The sequence below is a fragment of the Leiobunum rupestre genome, chromosome 4 (assembly GCF_980474605.1).
Source record: "Leiobunum rupestre chromosome 4, qqLeiRupe1.1.hap1, whole genome shotgun sequence".
Classification (NCBI taxonomy): Eukaryota; Metazoa; Arthropoda; class Arachnida; order Opiliones; family Sclerosomatidae; genus Leiobunum; species Leiobunum rupestre.
In genome coordinates, this window is record NC_143387.1 from 22,875,533 (window position 1) to 22,899,921 (window position 24,389).

Below are 24,389 nucleotides of genomic sequence, written 5' to 3' on the forward strand. Positions count from 1 at the left end.
TTTGTTAAGAAATGGGGGGATATTGTCGGGTAAAAACCCGCTGACCAAGAGCGGAAACAAGCGACCTTCACCATTTATACTCTTTCCCAGATGTTTTGAAACTGTATGATATAGGCCTATATTTTACTATTTACATGATTATTTAATTATTTATCCCCAAAATATCGTTACAGCAAAGCCCAGGGACCGTAAACAATCGAAAATTTTGAGGTCTATACCGTTCATAGCGGAATGAAATGGTTATATAGCGCCCCTGATCCCACTGGCAAGTACGCCAGATGGAACGCTCGCTTACTCTCTTTTCATTTCACCAACCATCATGATCCCGGTAATGACAACCTTGTAGCCGATACGCTATCTAGAATTCCCCCTGACGGTAAGGTAGCCGCGTCAGGCGCGATCGAAAATTCTACCCCTGTCATTCGCTTTTATAATCAGGAGTTTATAGATGCTCTGTGCGCCTTATTCAAATATTTTGAAGAAAACAGGCTTCCCGAAAATGAGATAATAAAATCTTAGGTGGAACGCGTTGCCCGCTTTTGCGGTATTAGGGGAGGCATATTATATCAGGATATGGGAAAAATTTACCCATCTAGTTAGAATAATTTTAAATTTTGGTCTCCCCCCGCGAATATTGCATCTTAGTCACTATATTCCCTTGCCTCGTCACTTCGGCGTAAAGAAAACGATGAAGCGAATACAAAGTCAATTTTATTTGGGAGGGTATGACCCTGAATGTAGTCAATTATTGTCGCTCATCGTGTATCAAACGCCTAAGTCGTCGAATCAGCTTCCCAGCACAGGGTTAATAAAGTTAAGCAAAATTTCAGAGCCCTGGGAGGTTATATCAATGGATTTAAAGGCCCTTACGATTGATCTAAAAGGGACCATCGCTATATCTCAGTAATTACCGATAGGAAGACTATCGCGCCCCCAATTTTCCGACATTTAGTAGATGACGTGTTTACGCGTTTTGCTTTACACTACCATTATTTCCGATAACGCAAAGACAGCGTCCAAAATTATGGGGAAAGTTTTTAAAAAACTACGTATTAAGCAGAGGTTTACGTCATTTTATACTCCTCAATCTAATATGACCGAAAAGTACAATCGTACTATAATCGCATCCTTCGTTGACGAGGGGCTGACCACTATCCGTAATCGGTGTACAAGCCTGTAGCTTGGACTGTATTAAAGTGATTAGGTAATCGCTTACATCGCTGTAATCGGTGTACAGAATTTGAGGAAGTAGTTAGCCCCTCGTTCGTTGAGGATTTAACACAAAGAATGGGGTAGCGCATTTCCAGCGACCCTAATGTTTGGTCGCGACATTCGAACCGCGTTGAGCGTCCAGAGAGATCGCGACCCAGATTATTTTCTTAACAATGATGTGGAGAAGGCGTACGGGTTAAGGGTTATAAAGGTGGACGGGTTACAATGCGCAGGAGGGTGGTGGCAAGCCCTTCAAGCCACGCGAGCCAAAAGATCCCTACACTAACTATTACCGTTAACCTCAACAAGTTTTTATGAAAGAGGAAACTGAAGAGCTCGGAGGAAAACCCCTTAAACCAGTGGGGAGATAACTTGGAAACTCAACGCGGAAGGAGTGCCACATTCTGGGATCGAACCCGTCTCCTCTTGCTGCGAGGCGAAAGTGCTAACCACTCCGCCACCCCACTTTTGATAAGCGCCAAAAAGGCTCATAACCTTTCCATTGAGGCTGATAATTTTACCGCCAAACTGACGGAGAAATATGAAGGTCCCTTGAGAATCGCTCGAAAGATCTCGAAGTGGACTTATAAGTTAGAAACGATGAAAATTAAGATAATAGTAAGCTAATATTCTAAACGATTCTGACTTAGATCGGGTTTGCGCGTTGGTCACGTAGGCCTGGAGAAGATACAGCGTTCCTATTGTCGTTGCCAATTTTACCGTTTCGCGAGGGTCAGAACATCCTGACCAATGTTCTTTCTTCGAGTTTCGCTTTCTGAAATCCGCTCGCTTTCTCTTTTCGGGAGTAGTGGGTCTCTTCCGTTTTATTCGCCATTGGTATTTTCTACTTTTTAAGAACCAATATTGAGGTTGCCAAAGTTACACTTTCATTGTAAATAAAATTGTCAAATTCGTTATATGTGCCCATCTCTTCCCGATGGGTATTGTAATTTTCGGTGAACCGGATATTAGCCGATTATTGATGTGGGTGGGTGTATGAGTGAGTTTATTTTTTTATTACCCATGATTAATGTAAAATATTAGTTAGTTGGTTAAATCTAGTGTGCTCATCACGTTTACTATAAATCACCAGTTAGTATGTTTTTCCATTAGTGTTTATGGCTTAATTAAATTATCATTATTTTGGCAATCCTCTAATAAATTTATTAATTCCCCTAGACAACTTTTTCCTTTAATATTAATACCGCGAATCCCAACAGTTAGGCGAGCTGACCCGGAACCATTGTATTAAATGTGTGCTCTCCTTTACATACCTGCCCGATTGGGCCTAAAGCCCTCTTTTACGAACCGAACTTTATAAAACACGCCTATAGCAATGAATATAAAATATTTATATTTGTTTACCCTTACTTACTTATTCCTCTACAGCAAGATCATAAAAATAATAATTATAATTTATTTCCGGAGGTGTGAAGACGACTGCTTTCTCTCGATGGCTGCAAAGCAATGAAAAATGATTAGCAATGTCAATTTACATCGGAACCGAGGTATAGCGTATTTTACGCGGTTGCTTCGGACACTAGAGTACTAGAAATTCTTATAAAATCTGTGTACTATAATTCTTTATACCAAAAACTACTTAAATTCGTTTTAATTATAGTACTATATTTTTACTGTAGAGTATTACACGGCTTAACGCTATATTTCGTTCCAATGAAAAAACTCGTTTCTTAATTAGTGCGTGACAAGCCCTTTACACGCTAAAAAGCGGGCTGAACCAGAGATAACCGTGTAAACACGACGAAATTTGGCTGAGTTCGACCCGATTTAACCGTGTTCGGCTGGGTTCTCAGCAATTTATAAATGCTTTTAAACGAATCAGTTACATTTTATAAAATAACCGTTTATTATTTAAATTTTCTTAAACTTAAATAAACTATATTTGCATATCAAATACGGTATTATCGTCTATTTAAAAAAAATTGTTACTTGAATTTCATCCCCTATTCCCTCCCCCGTACAGTACTGCCGGGTACTTGTTGGTTGCATCCTAGTAGACGAACTGTCACTCTAGGCTGGTTTTCTTGTGGAAAAGCTCGTTAGGGTTAATAGATTTTAAGTTTTATTTTATTATTAATTAAACTATGAAGTCGTGTTCGGTTCTCAAGTGTTAAAATCGGTTCGAAAAAGGTTCGGGAGTATCATTTTATTTGTTTCCGGCAATTATTACCAGGCATGGACCAGTTTTTGGAGAACTTACTAAAAGGATAAGAAAGGCTTGGGTGCAGGCTCTACGCCAAGACAGATTCTCAAATTCGACTCTCGAAATTCCAAAGTGGCATCGAAATTGTAGCCATCATTTTATATCAGGTAATAAAATTTTACTATTAACGACATTTAAATAAATAATTGTGGCGTTTTGCCTCGTTAAAGCAAGGTTAAAATAGTTTATTTTAGAAAGAAATTCATAACCCTTGGTGTGTTATAATTAGTCTTTCTATAAATAAGCTACGCTTGCTGGACTTGTTTTTATGTAGCTCATTCGTCATGAAATACGTAGAAGTTCAGTTCGGTTTATGCTTAAAAACAGGGTGCCTCGTCGAATTTACTCTTTATGACCAGGGCTTTTCGTAGTAAAACGTCATCGATACGTCACCCGTGACGCAGCAGCAACATCAAAACAAGAAGGTCAATGCTACTTTATAGAAAGGCCTATTATAGGCAAACCTTCTCCTTTGGAAGATGAATTACACCCTGATTGGGTTTCTTCCCGGAACTTAGGATACCAAACTGTACAAAGTCATAGATCTCTGAAATCCAAACTGAACCTTCACAACCGGTTTATAGAGCGAGCCAAACGAAAGAGAGAATCCTATTGTAATATATCCATGTCATCTTCAGCAGGAAATGAAAGTGCCTACTTTTCGCTAGATGAAGTAGTAGAAGAAAGAATGTATTGAAGTTACTAAGAATATTGGACTACAGGATTCTGATTCCCATCCTCGCAGCCTTTGTAGCTTAAATTCGTCTGCTTTCCCATTAAAGTTTGCTATATGGTATGACCTTAAATGCGCCTTAAATGCAGACGAACTTTCTCCACAATAGCTGTGAGGATGGTACCAGGGGTTAATGCTATGCTGAAATATTCCAAGTAACTTTAATACATTCTTGGTAGAAGATGATGAAGAACTTGTCTTAGCAATGGTTATGGAAAAAGCTGATAGAGAACTTGCCGAAGCTATGGTTATTGGAAAGGTTTATAAAGAATTTGCCCAAGCAACCAGTCAAACTGATTATGTACCAGTTCCGAAAATGTTGGATAATTCTAGCCAAACTAACACCAAAACATACGTTAATGCAGAAATACAAACAAATTTAACAATGGATTAAATCAATCAACTTGAAGAAAGTATGAAAGTAAACAAACTGGATGAAGACTACGTGCGAGTGGACGAAGATCGCGCACACTATTACATCGGCCTTCCAACATTAACTATAATATTGGGAACCTAATTTAAATGCCAAATTAACCCTATTTCAAGAGTATGATATTTGTCTGCTACGGTTACGATTGGATTTATAGATGTTAAAGACCTAGCATACAGATTACTCGTGTCCCCCGCTACTATTTCTCGAGTAGTTGATAAATGGCTAGATATTATGAACGTTATGCTTGATCGGCTAATTAGATGGCCATCGAGGGATGAACTTTATTTAACGATGCCCAATTCCTTCAAAGAGGCGTTTGGCAATAAAGTAGCCGTTATAATAGATTGTTTCGAGATTTTCATTGATAGACCTTCATCCTTAGATGCTAGAGCGGAAACATGGTCTCATTACAAACATCACAACACTATGAAGTTCTTCATTGGTATAACACCCCAAGGGTCTGTTTCCTTCATTTCAGAGGCTTGGGGAGGTCGCTCTTCCGATAAACACAAAACAGAGGAATGCGATATTTTGAAAAACTTGATACCTGGAGATGTGGATTTAACATATCAGAATCCGTTGTATTTTATTGTGCCGAAGTAGCAGTCCCTGCTTTCACAAAAGGAAAAAACAACTAAGCCCAAATGAAATAGTCGACACTCGGAAGATTTTCCAATGTTCGGATACATGTTGAGCGCGTTATCGGATTGCTTAAAAATAAATATAGAATTCTTCAATCAATCATTCCCATTGACTACTTGCGAAATCATGATAATGTAGGAGAACCCACCAAATTAGATAAAATTGTTAAAGTTTGTTGCGCTTTGATAAACACGTGTGATTCTGTAATTGGATTTGATTAATGCTATAAAGACAGATTCAAGGTTTTTTTTTAATTTTTTATAATATCATTAAAATATACATCACCGCTCATTTCTTTGTACTAGTTTACGCTAGAAAGACAGACTTATAGATTTTGTAGTTAATAAAATTGTGTAATATCATTAAAACATCACAGATCATTTCTTTGTATCAGTTGTTGGTTTACCTTTACCTCGAGTTTTTGGTGGAATTTTTACCATTCTTTCGTAGTAGGAGCTTTTTTAACGCCTAGGCATTTAAAATTAAACCACCCAATAGGGAGCTTTAACTTCTAATGTTCCTGTGCCACAACATTTACAAGACAATAAACTGTCTGGGGACGCTCCAATAAATGGGTAAGTTGGATGAATAATAAATCCACATTTGCGGACAGTAATTAAGATCTTCATGTTGCTTTCGATTTTCTGCAATGAACGCAGCTACAGCTATATGCCTTTTACCCCAATCTGTAGCTTTGGGAAAAAATTTAACCTCCGGATAAGAGATTTATTTCAGTAGACTAAAAGATGGTTTTACAAGACTAGTGTGACAAACTGACTTGGCATTGGATGAACTAACCCTTCCAGCTTTCTGGGAGTACCAAATTTTACTCGCATCTTGTTTTCTGGTTAATAATTCATTTTGATTTCATCTTTCAGTGTTTTGCAAATCTTAAGAACTTCATTTAACGGCAAATCACTTGCTTCACTTTGTCGAAGGTTTGTTAAGGGTGGAGGTAGCTCCACTGACTTTTCACATAATCCTTATTATAGGGGCTAATAAGTGATAAAATAACCGGTTTGGAGTTTAAATATTCAGTAAATTCATCATTTGTAATGTTCGGTACAATTTTTTTCATCTTCACTGGATGGGTTGTCATAGTTTCATCTAAATTCGTCTTTTGTTATTTAGCTGAAGAAAAGTTTATCTCTCGAGCTCTCTTAAATGGTACTTGTTTAAGATAGGGAACTAGCCATTTGTTTAACTTTTCAGTTAATTGATTTTTTAAAATCGCTACCCCAGCATCAATTAAAAACAAAATTGCACCCACGTGGGAACATAACTCTCCAAGTCTGGCCATGCAGGAGCAATGGGCAGTTAATACCTCCCCACTTTCTCTAGCAATAATCCAGTTGTGTAAGCAATCATCGTTAGATTTTTGATAATGTTTTACCTGTGAGAAAAAAAAATATATTAGCACAAATTGCACTATATACATTAGATTTATTATGGTACTGTACATAGATTTATTATGGTCCTGTACATACCTTTCCCAAAACGAGTTTCTAGTCATTCTCCAAATTCTTGACAAGAATACCATTTATATTCCCACTTGTCAGAAATGTGTGGGATTCCAAACTCTATGGTTTTTCATTTCTTCTAACGTGACTGAGTTTGTTGTGTGTAAAAGATACATTGTTATATCTGGGAACAGAACCCTTGGCCATTCCGAGGCATCACTTTTGAAATCGTCTATACTTTCCTCATAAGGGTCGAATCCCACAAATTTTAAGATTTTTGTTATAAATTAACTGGTCGCTATCAAGCAGAGATTCAAAATGTCCCTTGAAAAATTTCTTCAAGTTTTCTCACTCATTTTAAATTTAATTAAAGTTTGACCCTCGGCCACTCCATAAAAAAACCAGCCTAGAGTGAAAGTTCGTCTACTAGCCTGCAACCAACAAGTACCCGGCAGTACTGTACGGGGGAAGGAATAGGGGATGAAATGCGGGCTAAAATGTGTCTACCCTCTTTAGTGAAAACTATGTTTATTTGAAACCGCGTTTAACAAGTTTTAGGCTTTTAAGTTACATATTCTAGAATAGATAGTTTTAGGTTTAAATTTAATATTTTAGCATTTAAGTTATTTATTTGACTTTTACATTCAAACGACATAATTTTCTACATAAACGTGGAGAAGTTTTGGCACTTAGCGTCATTTCATTGGTCGCTGGTGAGGACGCAAAAATAGGCTTCCCCTTTGAAGAGGGGACCGTAGGGTAATGCTAGAGTTAAATATTCGTAGGTTAAATATATTCATTGTTTCACTGATTACACAAAGGGTGAAATGATAAATAGGCTTGTCCATATTGTTTATACATACTTCATGGTAATCCTTTTCTTAAAGTAAACCTTGGATTACAAAATTCGGGGTTTATCACTGTGAAATAAATTATCAAGGTCGCCTAGCCCAAAGTTAGTTGAAGCGCTCCAAACACTACAAATATGGCTTATCGTAGTAAAGAGGCTAAATCTATTGCACGTGTTCACAGTTTGGTGTAATCATATATTGAAGAATTTTACCAACCACCGAAACAATAATACTCTTTTGAGACGAAGTTTATACAACCGGCTAAGAGTTTGTAAATATAGTTAAAATTTTAAACCGAAATAAATGATAAAAATATTTTTTTTCGATATTAAAATATATTTTCTATTCTCGATTTTCTATTAGAAAAAAAATATAAATAAACAACGAAAGGGGTGAAAGAAGATCCTTTTCATTGGGTATCACGGTATTCGACGCATTTGGCTTCGAAGCGAAGAAATGGCTTACAATAAAGACTTTATTTTAATTGTAAGATTTTTCTTCTTTACATGGTGAAGTATACTCCTCGCAACAATAATTAGTTTTCTGTCACCATTTTTTATTTTAGATTTCTACTTTTTGATTCACTTTAGTTTATAGAAATATCTTATATCAAGGATTTACGAAAGAAACTTTGTTGTGAAACATCTTCAAAAAAATACTCCGTAGATAAGGTAATTCTTTTTTTAAGCTTTCGATCCTAGCAGTGACCTGTATCATGAAAAGCGATTTGATGGAATAATGGGTGACCGCGTTATCATTGCAAAAGAAATGAAGATGGATTAATGAGAAGCTTTTTCGATAATGCGTTGTGTCGCGAAATTATATTTCAGTTCTACGCAGAAACCTATTGACAAGCTAAACAATAAGCGGAGGTTACTTCTTTCACCTTCTTCAGACACGTCTGCCTGATATTGCCCTTTATTCTCATTCCTTTCTCGCTCGTAAGTATTTTGTCTTGTAAACTTTGAACGTGAATCTAAAGAATAGTTATTTTAAAGATTGTCTTTTTAAATAATTTATTTGAGAATATTTTCTCGATTTTTAAACATTAAATCTCATTTCATTTCAAGACCTCTCCTTTAACGCTCTAGAAACGTATCATTTAAATGTTTTGCGCGATGTTTCACATTTTAATTGGTACTATGAAAGCTTAACATACATCGTGGAATAGATTTATGCCACTGTATTTAGAAAGCTAAGGGTCCACGAGTCGTAATCATTTTGAAAATTTAGTGAATTGACCGATTGAAAAATAATATTTTTACGAGCTACACTACATTATGAGATGAGCATTACAAGACAGAACTTTATTATAATATTTTTATCAATGGAGTTGCTCGTGACATTAGCTTGCGCTTGTAGACTTATTGAAGTGTAGCTATGGAGTAGAGCAATATTTTCTCGATAATCTCTTTCAATTTAAGGAATCAACTATTGTTTGATGTAAGAGTTGTTTGAAAAACAATTTTAATAAAAAGCCCCAAATTGTTTAATTTAAGAATTAGCATCCATTTATCTTAGACCAAATGTTTTATTAAAATCTTCGCTTGGTTTTTGTGATTTATCTGCCAGTTCAGATAAGCTAGTTTTAAGATACGGATACTTATAAAAATTCGGTGTCAATTTTCATCTAATGTTTAACTTTTATCATTTTTGTTTTTCTTTTATGATACTGTAAGATTAGTAAAATTAAATGGACGAAACGGAAGCTACTGTCGCTCCAAATGAAAAAGTCCAAGTGGTCAAATTGGAGAAAAGTATAGAGGAGCCGGAAAGGATGACTGGTGTGCATTACCGAGTTGAAGATATCCCACCTTGGTACTTGTGCGTGCTATTAGGATTTCAGGTTGGCTCGCAAATTTTACTTCTATCAAAAGGATATAATATATCTCTTACGAGATAACTTAACTTTTTCCTAAACGCTAAAGTTCTCCGCTTGAAATGTATTTTCGCAGTTTTCCCCTGATTTTCGAAAGACATACTGGTGTAATATTTTTTATAAATTTCTAAAAATATAACGGAAATCAAATTTAGTTTAAAATAAGTAAATGTCCTTAGGCAGCATCATTTTCATTTTTTTAAATCTTTGGGCTGAGTAACTCACGCGCTGAATTTTAAGTCGTGGGGCAGTGTATTGTTTCGCGATTTAGCCGGAAAGTCGATCCCATTGAAAGCTGCCTTGATCTTGCCTGGATGGATAGTGCTATCGTAAGAGATATGTTATAAACTTGTGCTTATATATATTTTTAACAAGCCCCGCCTTAAAACAGCCGCCTGCCGCCATGACATTATTCACTGATCACCAGGCAATAAAAAACCTGGTCTTCTTTATCAAATAATCACGCTACCACAAAAGGGCATCTTCATGTCATGGCCGACATAAACTCGTTAGCATGGCAATGAAAATATAGCACATCCACGAGCAAACTGCCAAGTACCTTTCGATTCAAAATATTGTAGGGGACAAAGAAATAATGCAAGTAGTACAGCTAAACATGCCCTGTACGAACTTGCAATTCAGTTTTGGGTGAAATTGCTTCACCAGTACAGCATGGTCGAACATATTTTTGTTCGGGCTACCGTCTATGTCAAGACGATAGAAAACTTACCAAAAGTATTACTTTATTTATCGTAGCATTATTTAACCATGTTTGGAGGAACAATCACTTACCCCCAAGTTCTCGCTCCAAAATTGTGTATGAGCAGCACAAATCCAGCGAGGGGATATTTGATATCAACCACCTTCTTCGTTTCTGGAATAGCTACTTTACTTCAAGCTACCTTTGGTGCTAGGTAAGATCAACCAAACTTATACTAAAAAAATGAGGCAGTTATTATAGAAGTATCGTTTTTCTTTTGGGTCTTTATACAAGTTTACGCCATGGTCTAGGCTTATAACCAAGAACTAATTAGTTCTTGTTATAACCAAATGTACTCAATAATTTTCTTATTCATACAAAGTAGAATTTACAGATAACGTTTCAAGCTCATTGCAATTAAATAAATCAAATTACTATTTTATGACCTGCAAAACAACAAGCTAAACCTACTTTCTGGGTCATGAATAAACTCTGAAACCTCATTGGCTAACCAGAAAGTCCACATTTTGAAAATGAATTGACACATTTTCAGTCCACGCAATGGCTTTAAAGTGCATAAGTAGCGTAATTACTTAAAGGGAATATAAATTAGAACTTTCAATGGTGGATCAACGAATTTCATGTTTATTTTCGATAGGAGCGCTGTTAGTTGACTTTTAGAGTGAAAAGTCTGTACAAGCTTCTATTTCTCCCGCGTTATGCAAAATTAGGACGTGAGCTCCTTTCACTCCTAGCTTAGTGGCCAAAAATCTTCAATGAAAAACTCCTACCGTATTATACCGTAGAGGAGGTATGACTGAGTGTGAAATGGGGATTTGAAATTAAATTACTGACTCCCAAATTACTACCCCCAATTTTCAAAAATATTTATACTTCCTTTAAGGTGTTTAGCGTCTCCCCTGCAAAACTGTTAAATCAGACTTTTTTAAGCCGGTCCCTTCGGCTCACTACCGTTTCCCTACCATACAGGAGAGCACCATTTTTGCAACAAAGTCACCTTTGATGGTTGTTTACTTGACACGTAATTTATTTCAGGTTACCAATCATTCAGGGAGTGTCATTTACGTTCTTGGTACCCACTTTGGCTGTCTTAAGTCTGCCCCAGTGGAGTTGTCCAACCGACGAGGAAATTATCAACAGTCGACCCATCAGTAACGGAACTGATATCTTCTCTTTCACTTTCAATTCGACTTATTTAGTGACGGAAGAGGAAAGAACAGAAATATGGCAAACACGCATGCGCGAGGTACACTTACTCTTTGGCATAATACATTTCACGTGCATATGTGAAACGGCAGGGGAAATTACATTTTCATTTTTCAATTACTGTGAAACTAATCTTTGATTTAGAATCCAAGCTTTACCATGGCGGTACCTATCATGCCAAGGCTTAATGGGTGCGGGAAAATGAATGGAAGCAAATAAAAAATTATATACACGATAAAAATAAACCAATCAAAGCGATTATTATTCGCTAAACATTTCTTCAGCGACCTTTAAGCTTTACCCACAAACCAAAGGGACAAAAACATATTTGCCAAGTCGGTATACGCTTATCATATGACTGGTAACTGCTTATACGTTCATTTTACGCCAAATATTTAGTATGTGCCGTGGCAGCTAGAGCCCTTTTTAGATCGACGACCCATGAAACGTAAAGACACTGTCGTAATGGTTAGTTCCGAATATCTTGATGATGTAAATGAAATATTTTTTCATTTAAGGTAAGTTTATTTCAGTTCATTTGGGCCGAAATTACGAGACCAGCCTCCGAATTCTATGCATGAATTTTTTTTTGCTCACGGTTTTCTTCCAAACACCCCACCAAACTGTTTCACAACTAGATATCTGTTTGACTGCAGTTCCATGTCAGATTTGGAAGGAAAGTTTTTAAATAAAATTTGTGAAAGAATAAATATGGTCCATGAGCACTACACGTTAAATTGGTCAGTCTCATCTCGAGGTAAATAAAAACACTTTCTGGGTTGATAGATAATTTAATTGAATTTGCAACGCGGTACCAAAATAACTATAAAGGGCTCAAAATAATAAATAAAAACACGAGGAACATGCGTAAGTAAAAGCTGGTTTATTAAAACAATAAAACCGACTAGTTTCGGCGCCACCTAGCGCCATTGTCAAGGATCCAAAATTTTAATAAACCAGCTTTTACTTACGCATGTTCTTCGTGTTTTTATTTATTATTTTGAATTATAATTAGCGACAAGGAGTTTTCAAATAGTTTATACTTCGAATGTAATAGGTCTGCAACGCGGTACCAAAATACCTGTAATAGGGCTGCAATGTGATACCAAAATAACTGTAATAAGGCTGCAACGTGGTACCAAAAAATCTGAAATAGGGTTGCAACGTGGTATCAAAATAATTTTAATTGGGCTGCAACGCGGTACCAAAATAACTGTAATAGGGCTGCAATGTGGTACCAAAATAACTGTAAAACGGCTGCAACGCGGTACCAAACTAACTGTAATAGTAATTACAGTTATTTTACATTAAACTAGTAAAAGACCACTATTGTACAATAAAAATTTATTAAAAACTGCTACGGCCGTTTCAACGCCAATACTAGCGTCGAAATGGCCGTAGCAGTTTTTAATAAATTTTTATTGTACAATAGTGGTCTTTTACTAGTTTAATGTATTTTATTATGTACAAGGTTGTCCTTCGACATGTTTAGTACAGTTAGTTTGGTACCGCATTGCAGCCTTATTACAGTTATTTTGGTACCGCGTTGCAGCCCTTTTACAGTTATTTTGGTACCGCGTTGCAGCCCTATTACAGTTTTTATATTATTTATTTCGCATCATCCCTAGTAACACAAAAGCTAACTTCAAATAACAAAAGTAGGTTGGCGTTTTGATCCTAATTTGACAGGTTAAGCACCCTATCGAAAACGTGTAGGGAAATTTGTAGGAGTATTGATTCAGCTTTATTAAAATGACTTTTGTAGGAATTGTACAATGACTACGTTATTAAAAGCTGACCACAAACCGAGATACTTATCGTAGTTGGAGAAAAACAAAGAAAGCGTTACTATGTTTTGTGTTGAAATTAATAAACGTCCAATTATGTTCGTTTTATAGTACTACTAACAATAACCAGGGTCGGTTATGATTACCCAAATATTTAAAAACTTAAAATAATAATTGGATTGCAAATTATTTTATAATAATAATAATAAATCAGCTAAGCTAATACCCAAGGCACCACCTTAGGCCTAAGTCAGTTATTGTAAGCCTTCCAGTTGGAAGTTAAGGATATTCTCAAACTATGAGACCCATACACCCCCAGTAAAAGCACATAGGAAATGGTTTTAGAATTTATTTTTATATTAACTGAATAATATTACATGGCTCAATATGTGAGGTTTAATGGGTAAAATGTTTTGAAACTAACCGCTAATTTCAAATGATTGTTTACATAATTAACAATCATAAGCATCATTTTTGCTAATTGTCAAACTTATTGTTACTATGTTACTCATGTTTTATATAGTAGCCCGATAGCAACGTTTTTCAAAAACCAGCTAACTCAAAACATTAAATTTGAATAAACATGATTTGAATTTTAAAGTGTTACGAAAATATTTTTAGATACAGAAAAAACCATTTGTTTATTAGGGTGAAATGACTGCAAATGTATCCAATTTGCAGCCAAATTACAGAAATAATTTGTGGCATTCAAAGGTCTGCAATTGCAGCTTCGTTTTAAAATGTTTATAACCTTCAGAAAAAAATAAAGAAATGGACTGCAAGTGCATCAAAGTTTTAGCCTTAATACAGCTAATATTAAAGCTACAATTTTAGACAAAATGCAGTCTAGTTGCATCTTCATCAAAGATATGTTTTTTTCTAGCCACATTACAGTCATATTTCAATTACGTAGCTACAGTCAGTTAACTGCAATTATTGATTATTGTTAAGTTTGACGGTAATATCAGCTAGCTTAGCTGATATTACCGTCAAACTTAATAACAATTAGCTAGGCTAATATCCAAGGCACCACCTTAGGCCTAAGTCATCTACCGACTTTTGATGCCTTTAAACAGGTGGCCGGGTTACAATGCGTAGGAGGGTGTTGGCAAGCTCTTCATGCCACGCAGGCCAACAGCTCCCTACACTAACTATTACCGTTAACCACTACAAATTTTTATGGAAGGGGAAACCGAAGAGCTCTCTGCACTTTATAAATTCAATGCATGTTTTAGACTTAAATTTGACTGAAATTCAACTTGTAGCTAAATTTCAGACCAGCAACAAAGAAACATCCCAACTAAAAACCAATTGTAGTTTCTTATTGTTTGAGGGTGTCAAGACGATTTGGAGCGCTGCTCCCAATCCCTCTCATGCTCGAAGAGTGAACTCCCTCTTCCCAAAAAAAATTAAATCCTTCCAGTATCTCAAATATTGCCAGAAATTTTTCGTTCCCCATCTCGTGACGTAGGAAACTAGACAATGGTGCCGGCGTATCGTCTCAACACAGTCATTCACCCGTAGAATAAATAAAAACATTATTGGTTCGTGGCTAGACTACTTGAATTAATATCGTCATAAATATATAATATTGTACCATAAGTTTGTCACTTTGGAGAATATTTTACTGAGAGCTAGTAACGGAGTGCCGTCATCACAAGCAGAAAATCTCTCCCTAGCGAGGCGCGGTCAAAGGCTACGCGTGACGCGGGAGCGAGTGAACCCAAAACGGTGACGAAGACCGTAATACATTCTGTCTTGTGTATAGCTCTCAGTAAAATTTTGGCTTGTGAAGAATATGAAGTGTCACACTTTTGTTACAATATTATACACTCATGATACCACCTATAATATATTTACTTGAAAATCACTCTTTATTGAAAAAATGGTACGTAAATAACAAAAGATTTAGTTTTATATGAAAATACTAATTTCCGTTCAAAAATATCCGTTTTCAAACATTGAACCGTACAATTGTATAAGAGATATGAGATACGAAATAAACAAGTAAATGTTTATATGGTATTAATACAAATAGTCTAATCGGGAAATCATACATGTATACATTTGGAGTGTATACATTTCTCCTTAGACATTCCAAGCGTTTACATATAAAACTGCTGCTGATCTAGCGACCAAACAAAACCGCTTTAAAATCTTATAACAATGTTATTTCCACTAAAAAACATTTTTTTCTATTTAGCTCGTAAACAACTTGTTTTCACTAAAATTCACATAATTAATGAAGAATCTCTGCTAGCTATTGACAACAGCTTTAATGAAATACAAATTTGTGTTGTATTGAAGAAAAAAATAACAATTTTAATGTTTACTTAAGTTATTCGGTTTAACTTTTCCATAAAAGCGGTGTTGGGCTCGCGTGGCATGAAGGGCTTGCCACAACCCTCTTACGCATTGTAACCCGGCCACCGGAATTAATGGCTATAAAAGTCGCTTGATGACATAGGCCTGAGGTAGTGCCTAGCTGATTATTATTATTATTAACAGGACATGTTTGGAACGGGCGGGTTGGACTGGAAATGGACGTGTCTTTAAACCCGCTAAACGTAAAAAATACCACATGAAACGTAGTACATTCAAAGAGCTTTCAATTGACTTATAGACCACCCCGATCCGAAAAGAGATATATTGTGCGTGTATGTTATCTCGTGTCCGCCATCTTGATTTGAGGGTGTGTAATAGACGTAATATACCATTGGATAGTTTGACAGTACTCAAAGTTTCGTCTGGCATCTCCTGATGAGACTGAAAAACCTTTTTTTTAGAATGGCTCGTGGAATGTAAAGCCCTTATTTGGAGCTCTGTTTTGGTAAAAATTCAATTTAAAATCCAAACGTCTCACGTTGCCGGAGCCTTTCCGGTAAAGCCGAAACCTTTCGAGGATATGATAAATTATAATTTTGTTCTCATTCATATTCGGGCGTACAGGGATTCGTATAATACGTCATTTCTTTCAGATTCAAGGCGCCATCATCGTAGCTTCGGTTTTCGAAATATTCCTCGGGGCCACCGGACTCGTTGGGTTTCTTTTGAAATTCATCACTCCCGTTGCCATTGCTCCCGTAATAGCGCTAATTGGCCTATGTTTATTTCACGAAGCTGCTGAAAACTCTAGCTCGCACTGGGGAGTTTCAATAGGGTAAGATCAATTGTACTAATAGAGCTGTGGCCGTTCACAAACCTTTCTAGTAGGTTCTTCAGCCATTATTCATAATCTTAAGCGTAAAGAAATTATAAGAAATATCGATCAGTTTTAAAGAGTATGAATATTGAGGAGAAACCTTATTGTGTATAATCCCCATTAGACTTTCTTGCGTGGTGGTAAATCATTACACTGTTCTGAGGAACCTATTTCAAAAGCAACCAGATCCTTTAGCTACATAGAATATAATATATTTTTAGGTGTTAATTAACGTCAAGATGAATCGTTTTAATTTAACCCCGTTACTGCAAATTCGTGGAAAATATTTTTATATTAGCCTTTTCTGGTCTTTCTTAATATATAAATAACCCACAAAGAAAAAGCTTTTTTCGATATGTATAGCTTCTATGCCTAAAATAATACGCTTTGGTATCGCCCACATTTCATTTTACAGCACGATGGCACTGTTAATACTCTTATCACAATACTGTGAAAACATCGAAGTTCCGGTATTAACATATTCCAAACGTCACGGACTTAAGATGAAGAAATTTCCGCTCTTCAAACTGTTTCCGGTAAGTCAGTGCAATCGGATTGAGATTTTCACATCGTAATATATTTCGAGAGGAGCTATAGTTTTAGGTGTTAGTGTTTTCCTCAAAACTTGCGAAAACCACCTATCAATGCCGTTATCCTTCGAAAATGCGTATAAGGCACCTCTCTACTTTCTCAGTCAAGTTCCATCAGTTAAAACCAAGAATATATTCAAAATAACAGATAATATGTAGACTCAACTCTAGACCCGGTTTTTATGATTCCTAGAAAATATTTTCCGCCATAGAGAGGAAGCTGTGATCGAACAGGAGTGTACGAAGTAAAAGGTGGAACGATTACACAAGCAGAGGTGGAGGGGCGTGGTTTTTTTCTCTGGTAATCAAGATGCTAACATATGCCCACATATTCCCTGTTAACCTGAATTAATTTTTTGTAACTAATTATTTTCTAGAGCCTTGCATGCCATTTTCGCTCGCTTTTAAGCACCGTGCGTAAGTGGCCCCAAAACAATTAGCCTGAAGAGATGTTATATACACTTGTTCTTTCGGGTTTGAGATACCACGTTGTGGGTTGTCTATAGGTTGAGGCGCTTATTTCGGTAGTTTCAATTAAGCCTTTTCCCCGTTCCAAAGGCTTCACATATTTTCTAGGTTTTATTTTCCGGTTTGAGAGATGTAGCGTTCAGACTTTCTATGCAGGTTGACGTATACGTGTTGATATTGTTCTGATCCCTTCCAAAGGCTTAGCGTTGAAATGTTTTATATGAGTTGAGACAAGCGTGTTTCTGTGGTTCTGATTAACACTTTTCCTTGTAAATGCTGGCATTTAAACGGTAAATAATTATTCTTTCATATGATTTTGAGTTGGTCCTCTTAATCAGTGGAACTGTATTGAGGGCTATAGCCACTAATTTATAAATATAATCTAATATTTCCATTGCATTTCTGTATATTTGGATTTCTCAATATTTCGAATATTTTTCAAATATTGCCATAATTCTTAATATTTATAAGATATCTATCATCTGGTATTTCTCAGATTAAATATTGAAAATATTTGAGGTGTAATATCTTATCTTGTTGCTGAATCCTCCAATTCCAATCGGTTTTGTGCATCTCCGCCGACCTCGAGTACTATACCTGGCTTGCGATTAAAATTATCCATATATATCTATCCCTAGGTATTGCTTACCATATTTTTAGCTTGGACGGTTTGCGCCATTGTGACTGTATCTGACGTCGTTCCAGTTGATAGCAAAATCCGAACTGACACTAAACTGTCTGTTTTGGACCAGACACCGTGGATTCGAATTCCTTATCCAGGTACATTATCAATTGCCAAAACAATCGCTACATAATACTTGACTCATATTTTTAACAGAGTTAAATTAAATATGTTTTCGTCGAATATGGATTCTTGGTAGCTCAGATTTTATCCAGCTAATTATAAAGAAATTTTCTTTTGACACAAATTGACGTTTTATCTATAGAAATAATTTACGGCACTCTATAAGATAGAAACATTAAGACTTTTTGCATACTGCTATTAGATTTCATAAAATGTCTTTAGAAAAGGTTAACGAAATTAGGTTTACGACGACTTTTATTGGATAAACATCGAAAACTCCATTCAAAAGAATGATCCTATATGGAGAAATACGTTTTCTTAAAGGTGATATAATCGTTTTTTACTTTCGTAGGCCAATGGGGCTGGCCAACGGTCAGTTTGGGAGCTGTCTGCGGTTTGATGGCCGGAGTATTCTCATCAGTTCTCGAATCAATTGGTGATTATTACGCATGTGCCAAGATTTCCGGAGCCCCACCGCCACCGTCTCACGCCATCAACAGAGGAATAATGGTGGAAGGAATCGGTTGCCTCTTTGCCGGTGTCGTTGGATCGGGGAATGGACTTACGTCGTTCAGCGAAAATATTGGAGCCATCGGGGTCACCAAGGTACTATACTTTACACTCTGATATATTCATATCACGGGAAGATTTATTTTAGCTCGATTAGCTTAGTTCCACCGCTGAGTTGGTGTTATTAATTTTTCGTGAAAATTGTCCCGCTATCCTGGTGTCGTGGATTGGGACATTGTGTCAGAATTTTTAGCCCGGTGTACCTAGCAACAGAGGCCATACTACCGGAGGCCTATCATCATAGTGCCCTACGCCAGCGTCCCCAAGCCCGGACAGGTGACAAATCCAGCATGGGTAGTAGTACCCTACTACAGATGGTCGCACCTTTGACGCAAGCAACTCAACCCAGCAGAAGGTGCAGCAATGGGTGGACCAATTCCCACTTCGCACACAGCAGTGGGATTAAGAGTGGATACTGAAGCAACTCCAGCCGACACCCTACCTACGTAGGTAAAGAGAAATACCCTTTAGAGAGAGCTCCTAAAGGGGAACGACGTCCACACAGCGGTCCACATAACCCGGCACAGCTGGCACCGGAGATCGCGGTGTGCCCCAAAAGGCCGGGAAACCGGACCACCGTGCCCTCATATGGAGGTCCGCCGCCCCACAGCAGGCTACCCAATCCACCGAGGCGGCCAGTTTGCACGGACCCTCTCCGTTAGCCTGAGCCGAAGCTCAGTTTCCAGCCCAAACCTGACAGAATTCGGAGGTGGAGATAGGACCATTTGATCACCTGGAGCTAACATCTCCCAGTGCGCCACCGCCCTTAATGGTTACAAGAGCCGGACCCCGACTCCCCTGGTAAAGCCACCAGTTATTGCACACTCTAACCCATTGAGGGCCTCGCGGATTGGGACAATAAAGATAATATTTTGTCTTAAAATTAAATAACACCTTTATAAATAATTACAATTTTGATTGAACGAGATAATTTAACGATATCGATCAATGACAGTTTATCGCAGAGCGATTGCTAATCGGATGTTTTGGAAAAGAAAACTCGTCACTCCCTATTCTCTTTGTTGGGACAAATACTGTTAGTCTAGTGTGACGGCGATAACTACGATCCAAAACACGATTGGGTCTCAAATTCGAAAACCACTACCTACGAAAACGGAGCTAATGTTTGTAATCGTCTATTTTATGTTCCAATAAATTTAATGTAATCTTTGTTTATAGGCAAAATAAGCTTTATTTTTACTTTTGAAAGTTGTCCAATTTTCAATATGCCAATTGGGTGTTCCATGAAAAGATATCGCGAATATCGTTATCAGGAAGTTTGCAAAGACTTAGAAACAAATCACGGAGCGTTGTCTGTCTTTAGCAACCTTATTATTTATGTGTTCATTGCTGAAACAGGCTATCATTAAAAAAATGTTGGGATAATATGACGGTTCTTGTTACTTATGTTGATATTTTTAATTATAGTAAACTGTCTATGCCATTTCAAATAACCTTAAATAAACACGTAGTTTCTTAAAATACCTTTGATTGTCTTTAATTGTAGGTTGCTAGCCGTCGTGTCATTCAGTGGGGCGGCATTTTGATGATTGGTTTCGGTATCATTGGAAAGTTCGGGTCAATGTTTGTTATTTTACCGGAACCCGTGTTGGGTGGAATTTTCACCGTCTTGTTCTCGATGGTGACTGGCGTTGGGCTGGCAAACATGCAATACATCAATCTCAATTCATCCAGAAATGTTTTTATCGTCGGGTTCAGCATTTTCACCGGACTTATGCTTCCAGACTGGATGAAAGAACACCCTGGAGCCATCAATACTGGTCAGTTTACCCATGTACACAAGAAATCATTGTTCCTCGAGAATTTTAAGTATACGGTATGTTTAGCTACTAACGGTAGAAATACATAATTTGGATTACATAAGTCTGACAGTACAAAATATTATATGTGCAATTTTTACTCCTTAATGGTATGAAATTAATTTATATATACATACTTACGACTCAATCGCTAGTTTATATGGCTTTGTATCCGAAGCTCTAAATTTGTTGTTCCTGCACTAGTGCATATGCTTTATTCATTTAGCAAAGCTACCTCAGTGTACTTCGTGTCAGAAATAATAAGCGACCGGAGGGGGACGAATGGCGATACTGCATCCGTTGGATGAACTAGGTTCCGTCGACACCCTTTGGATACGAGCTTTCCCCATCCATGTTTCCATTTCTAAAGTGTTAATTTTATTTGCCATATTTACAGGGAGCATACTGGCAGACCAAGTACTAATAGTACTCTGTAGTACTGGAATATTTGTAGCGGGAGCAGTGGGAATATTTTTCGATAATACTATTCCAGGTAAGAAGTTGTAATGTACTTATAGAAACTTGGATGGCTATAGGAAACCCCAAAAGTATTTTTTTCAATGACCTGAGTTGCCTGACATACTTTTAGTTCCAAAAATTAGTATCAGATCTTTTGTTCATTAGTAATTACAATATTAATTCACCATGGTAATGAAAGAAAATATTTTTAATTAGTATATAGTTCGTATGTGGTTCAAAGTTCTGGTTGAATATTATTAAGAAGTAAAAAAAAATTAAAAATAATGGCAAAAATGTCAGGGTTTACGCGGTTTCTGTAAGTTGGAAAAGAGTTTAACATTTCTTGTTTACTCCGGGGCGAAAAAGTTAACTTTTGCTATTATACACATTTTATTGACTTCTCAATTTTATTCTACCCAACACCTAAATTATTGGTGTAATGCAAAACTTGATGGTTAGGATCGAAAGGAGTAATACAACTACTCTTATATTCGGCTATATTAATAGTTTGCTGCTACAAATTGGTTGGTCCGTTAGATCATTTAGATAACACTCTGACGCCATTAAGAGAATTTGTTTTGCACTATTTGTATTCGTATAAGCGAAATATTTACAACTAATACTTTTTTCTTAAGCTAAACGCTATAAATCTGTTAATTCACTCATTCTATTATCTTTTTTTAAAAACAGAGTAGAAATGTTTTACCGCGGTTTGTTTCTTTTTATTTGGTAGGTACCGACGACGAACGTGGCATAACGAAATGGAAGATGCACGGAAGCGAACCTGAAGCTCAGACATGCCAGTGCGCGGAGACAACCTCTACCACTTTAACGATGGAAACCGTCGATTTGAAGGACGCCCAAGATCGTTGCTACAACCTACCGTTCTTCATGTCTTTCATCAGGAGATATTCCGTTTTCACAAAACTACCAATTAGTCCAACATACAAATCATTATGAGGAATTTTTAATTCTGCGAAACTTAATATGAATTTGTAGTTATCCTTATCTTATAATTTTTAAATAAAATATCAAATAAATTTTTAAAACCGAGTGTTTTTGGAGAGTGCCCATCAAAGCACCAAGATTGCTTCTGAAGGCGTACCATTAGCTCAGTTGGTTAGAGTGTTGTGCTAATAACGCGGAGGTCGTGGGTTCGATCCCCCATGCGCCCATGATTAATGAACTTTTACATTTCATAAAACATGTAATCACAATATCAAATAACTATGTCCATGAGTCGTTATAGCACAGTTGGTTAGAGCGTCGTGCGAAGGACGTTGGTTCAATCCCCCCCCCCCCTCTTGGGCCAAGGACCAAGTACATTTTTTAAAGGGCTTACATTTAAGAAAATTTTAACTCACTCTATCAAATCATTTCGCCCACGCCTCATTAGCCCTTAGCTCTCATTTTATCCAATTATTTCACCCACGACCCATTGAAAGCCTTGTTAAAATTGAAATATTAATTACGCACAAAGCTGGACACAATGTTGCATCAGAAGTTAGAAAACTGAAATTGGAATTTTAATTTTTAGTACAAGTTATTATTTTCACCAAACATCTTTTAGAATTGACGCATTATTTAACAGAACTGTTGCTGAAACTCGGTGTATAATTAAATATGTTGCTTGCTAGTAATTGCTGAACATTTCTAAATGTAGATGGCGCAAGCATCTCTATTGATAAGCTTGAAAAAATAATTATCTTTCATTTCGAGTATCTGAAGGATACGTATTCTAAAATTAATTGTTTTATAAATTATTAGATTTTGATATTTTAATAAATAACGAACTTCACAAAGGGATTCTAATATACGTGTACTTTACTTCAGGGACGTCGCTTATAGATCTTCACTTATACTTGCGATTCTGCGAACAGAAACATATGTAGGCCTTTAAGTACTTATAGGTTTTAAGCCAAAGTGGGGCCGGCACCATGACCCTAAATTTTTTAGAATTGTAATTTCGTAATTCGCAGTGTCATTTGTAGATTTGTTTTTATTTTAATGGCATGACCCAGGTTCAAATCCTTTCTCCCGTGACTAAATATTTTTTGAATTATATTTATTAAAAAAAAATTTTATAGGGTTATATTTTTAGTTGAAACAACTTCTCTATCGGTGGTAATTCAATGTGCGTATTTACTTTCATTTTCTTACATGAAAATTCGAGAAAGAGGATTGTTTTACTGTGGAAGGCACCCCATGCTTCTTTTGCTGTGGAAGACGCTTGATGGTACTTGTACGGTTGAAAGCACTTTATGATAATTGTACTTAGGCGATTTTACGCGTAGGACCACTAAACGCGAGGACTCCTAAAGGTACTTCTCCCGTGGAAGAAACCTGACGGTACTGTTGAAGACATAACTGCACTTTTGTTAATAAAATCAAAACTTAGGTTGTAATAAAAGTATATGGAAGTCTATTTGTGAAAAAACAAAATTATTAAAGATGCATAATGTTATTTAAATTCAATATCATTGAAAAATATAAATTTTTTGGGTCTAATATTGACATGACGTTCAGGTGAAAGCAGTTAGTATGATACATTATTAGTCAGTACATTTGCTTAAAGGGCAACGCAAGTGGCCATGTTGGGGGGGGGGCGCTTGGTTTGGAACTATGTTTTCTTCTGCGAGTTGTAAGTTGGTTTTCCAAGGAGGATTTTATACAGCGCGAAAACCTTATTCTCCTTGGTGTAACCACGTGACGCAATTTCGCTCTCATTCGCGAATTTTTAAATTTTATAAGCTTAATTTGTTTATTATGGGGAAAAGAACTGAGTTAGTTTCCAAGAGTTTGACGTTGATAATTTCGAATTAACAATGTTTTGGAATACAATTATTTGCCAATTGAATATTTATAATTAGGCTTTGAACGCGGTAAATCTCTGCCGCTAGCATCACCTTGGATTAAGAAAATTCTTAATCCAAGGCCTCACACACTTGGTCCTATATTCCGTTTCCCTTAAAAATTTCCCTATCAATATACCCCGACAGAATATTTATATTGGTTTTATTACATTTCTTTTGTATAAAGGATCCGATTTGTCGGTAAGCTCTGAAACTTCACTTTCTTCGGCCATTTCCATGACTAAAGAATGCATGGATTTTGCATAAAAACCGCGAGAGGCGCATTTATACAAAATAAATTCGGCAAATATGGTAATGCTTTGCTTACAGAGGGAAAAGCTATGCGTAGTTGTTCTTTTTTTCTATAAGATAATTTACCCCCTCTGCATGGTCACTTGCGTTGCCCTTTAAGCAAACGACATTAACCACCACAATTCAGAAATTTGTGGAAGCAACATTTTCCCTTCACAGCAAA

At 36.6% G+C, this 24,389-nt stretch overlaps 1 protein-coding gene across 1 annotated transcript; it reads left to right on the forward strand.

The window, feature by feature from the left end:
* The first annotated feature begins 8,431 nt into the window (after positions 1 to 8,431).
* Positions 8,432 to 22,033, forward strand: LOC149947184 (solute carrier family 23 member 2-like). Its single transcript, XM_090171985.1, has 11 exons — positions 8,432 to 8,496; positions 9,235 to 9,401; positions 10,191 to 10,348; positions 11,191 to 11,401; positions 16,127 to 16,308; positions 16,766 to 16,886; positions 18,047 to 18,188; positions 18,566 to 18,819; positions 20,291 to 20,564; positions 21,001 to 21,096; positions 21,796 to 22,033. Exons 2-11 carry the CDS (start codon positions 9,249 to 9,251, stop codon positions 22,020 to 22,022), a joined length of 1,818 nt encoding a protein of 605 aa, XP_090028111.1. The 5' UTR covers positions 8,432 to 8,496; positions 9,235 to 9,248; the 3' UTR covers positions 22,023 to 22,033.
* Positions 22,034 to 24,389: the final 2,356 nt, after the last annotated feature.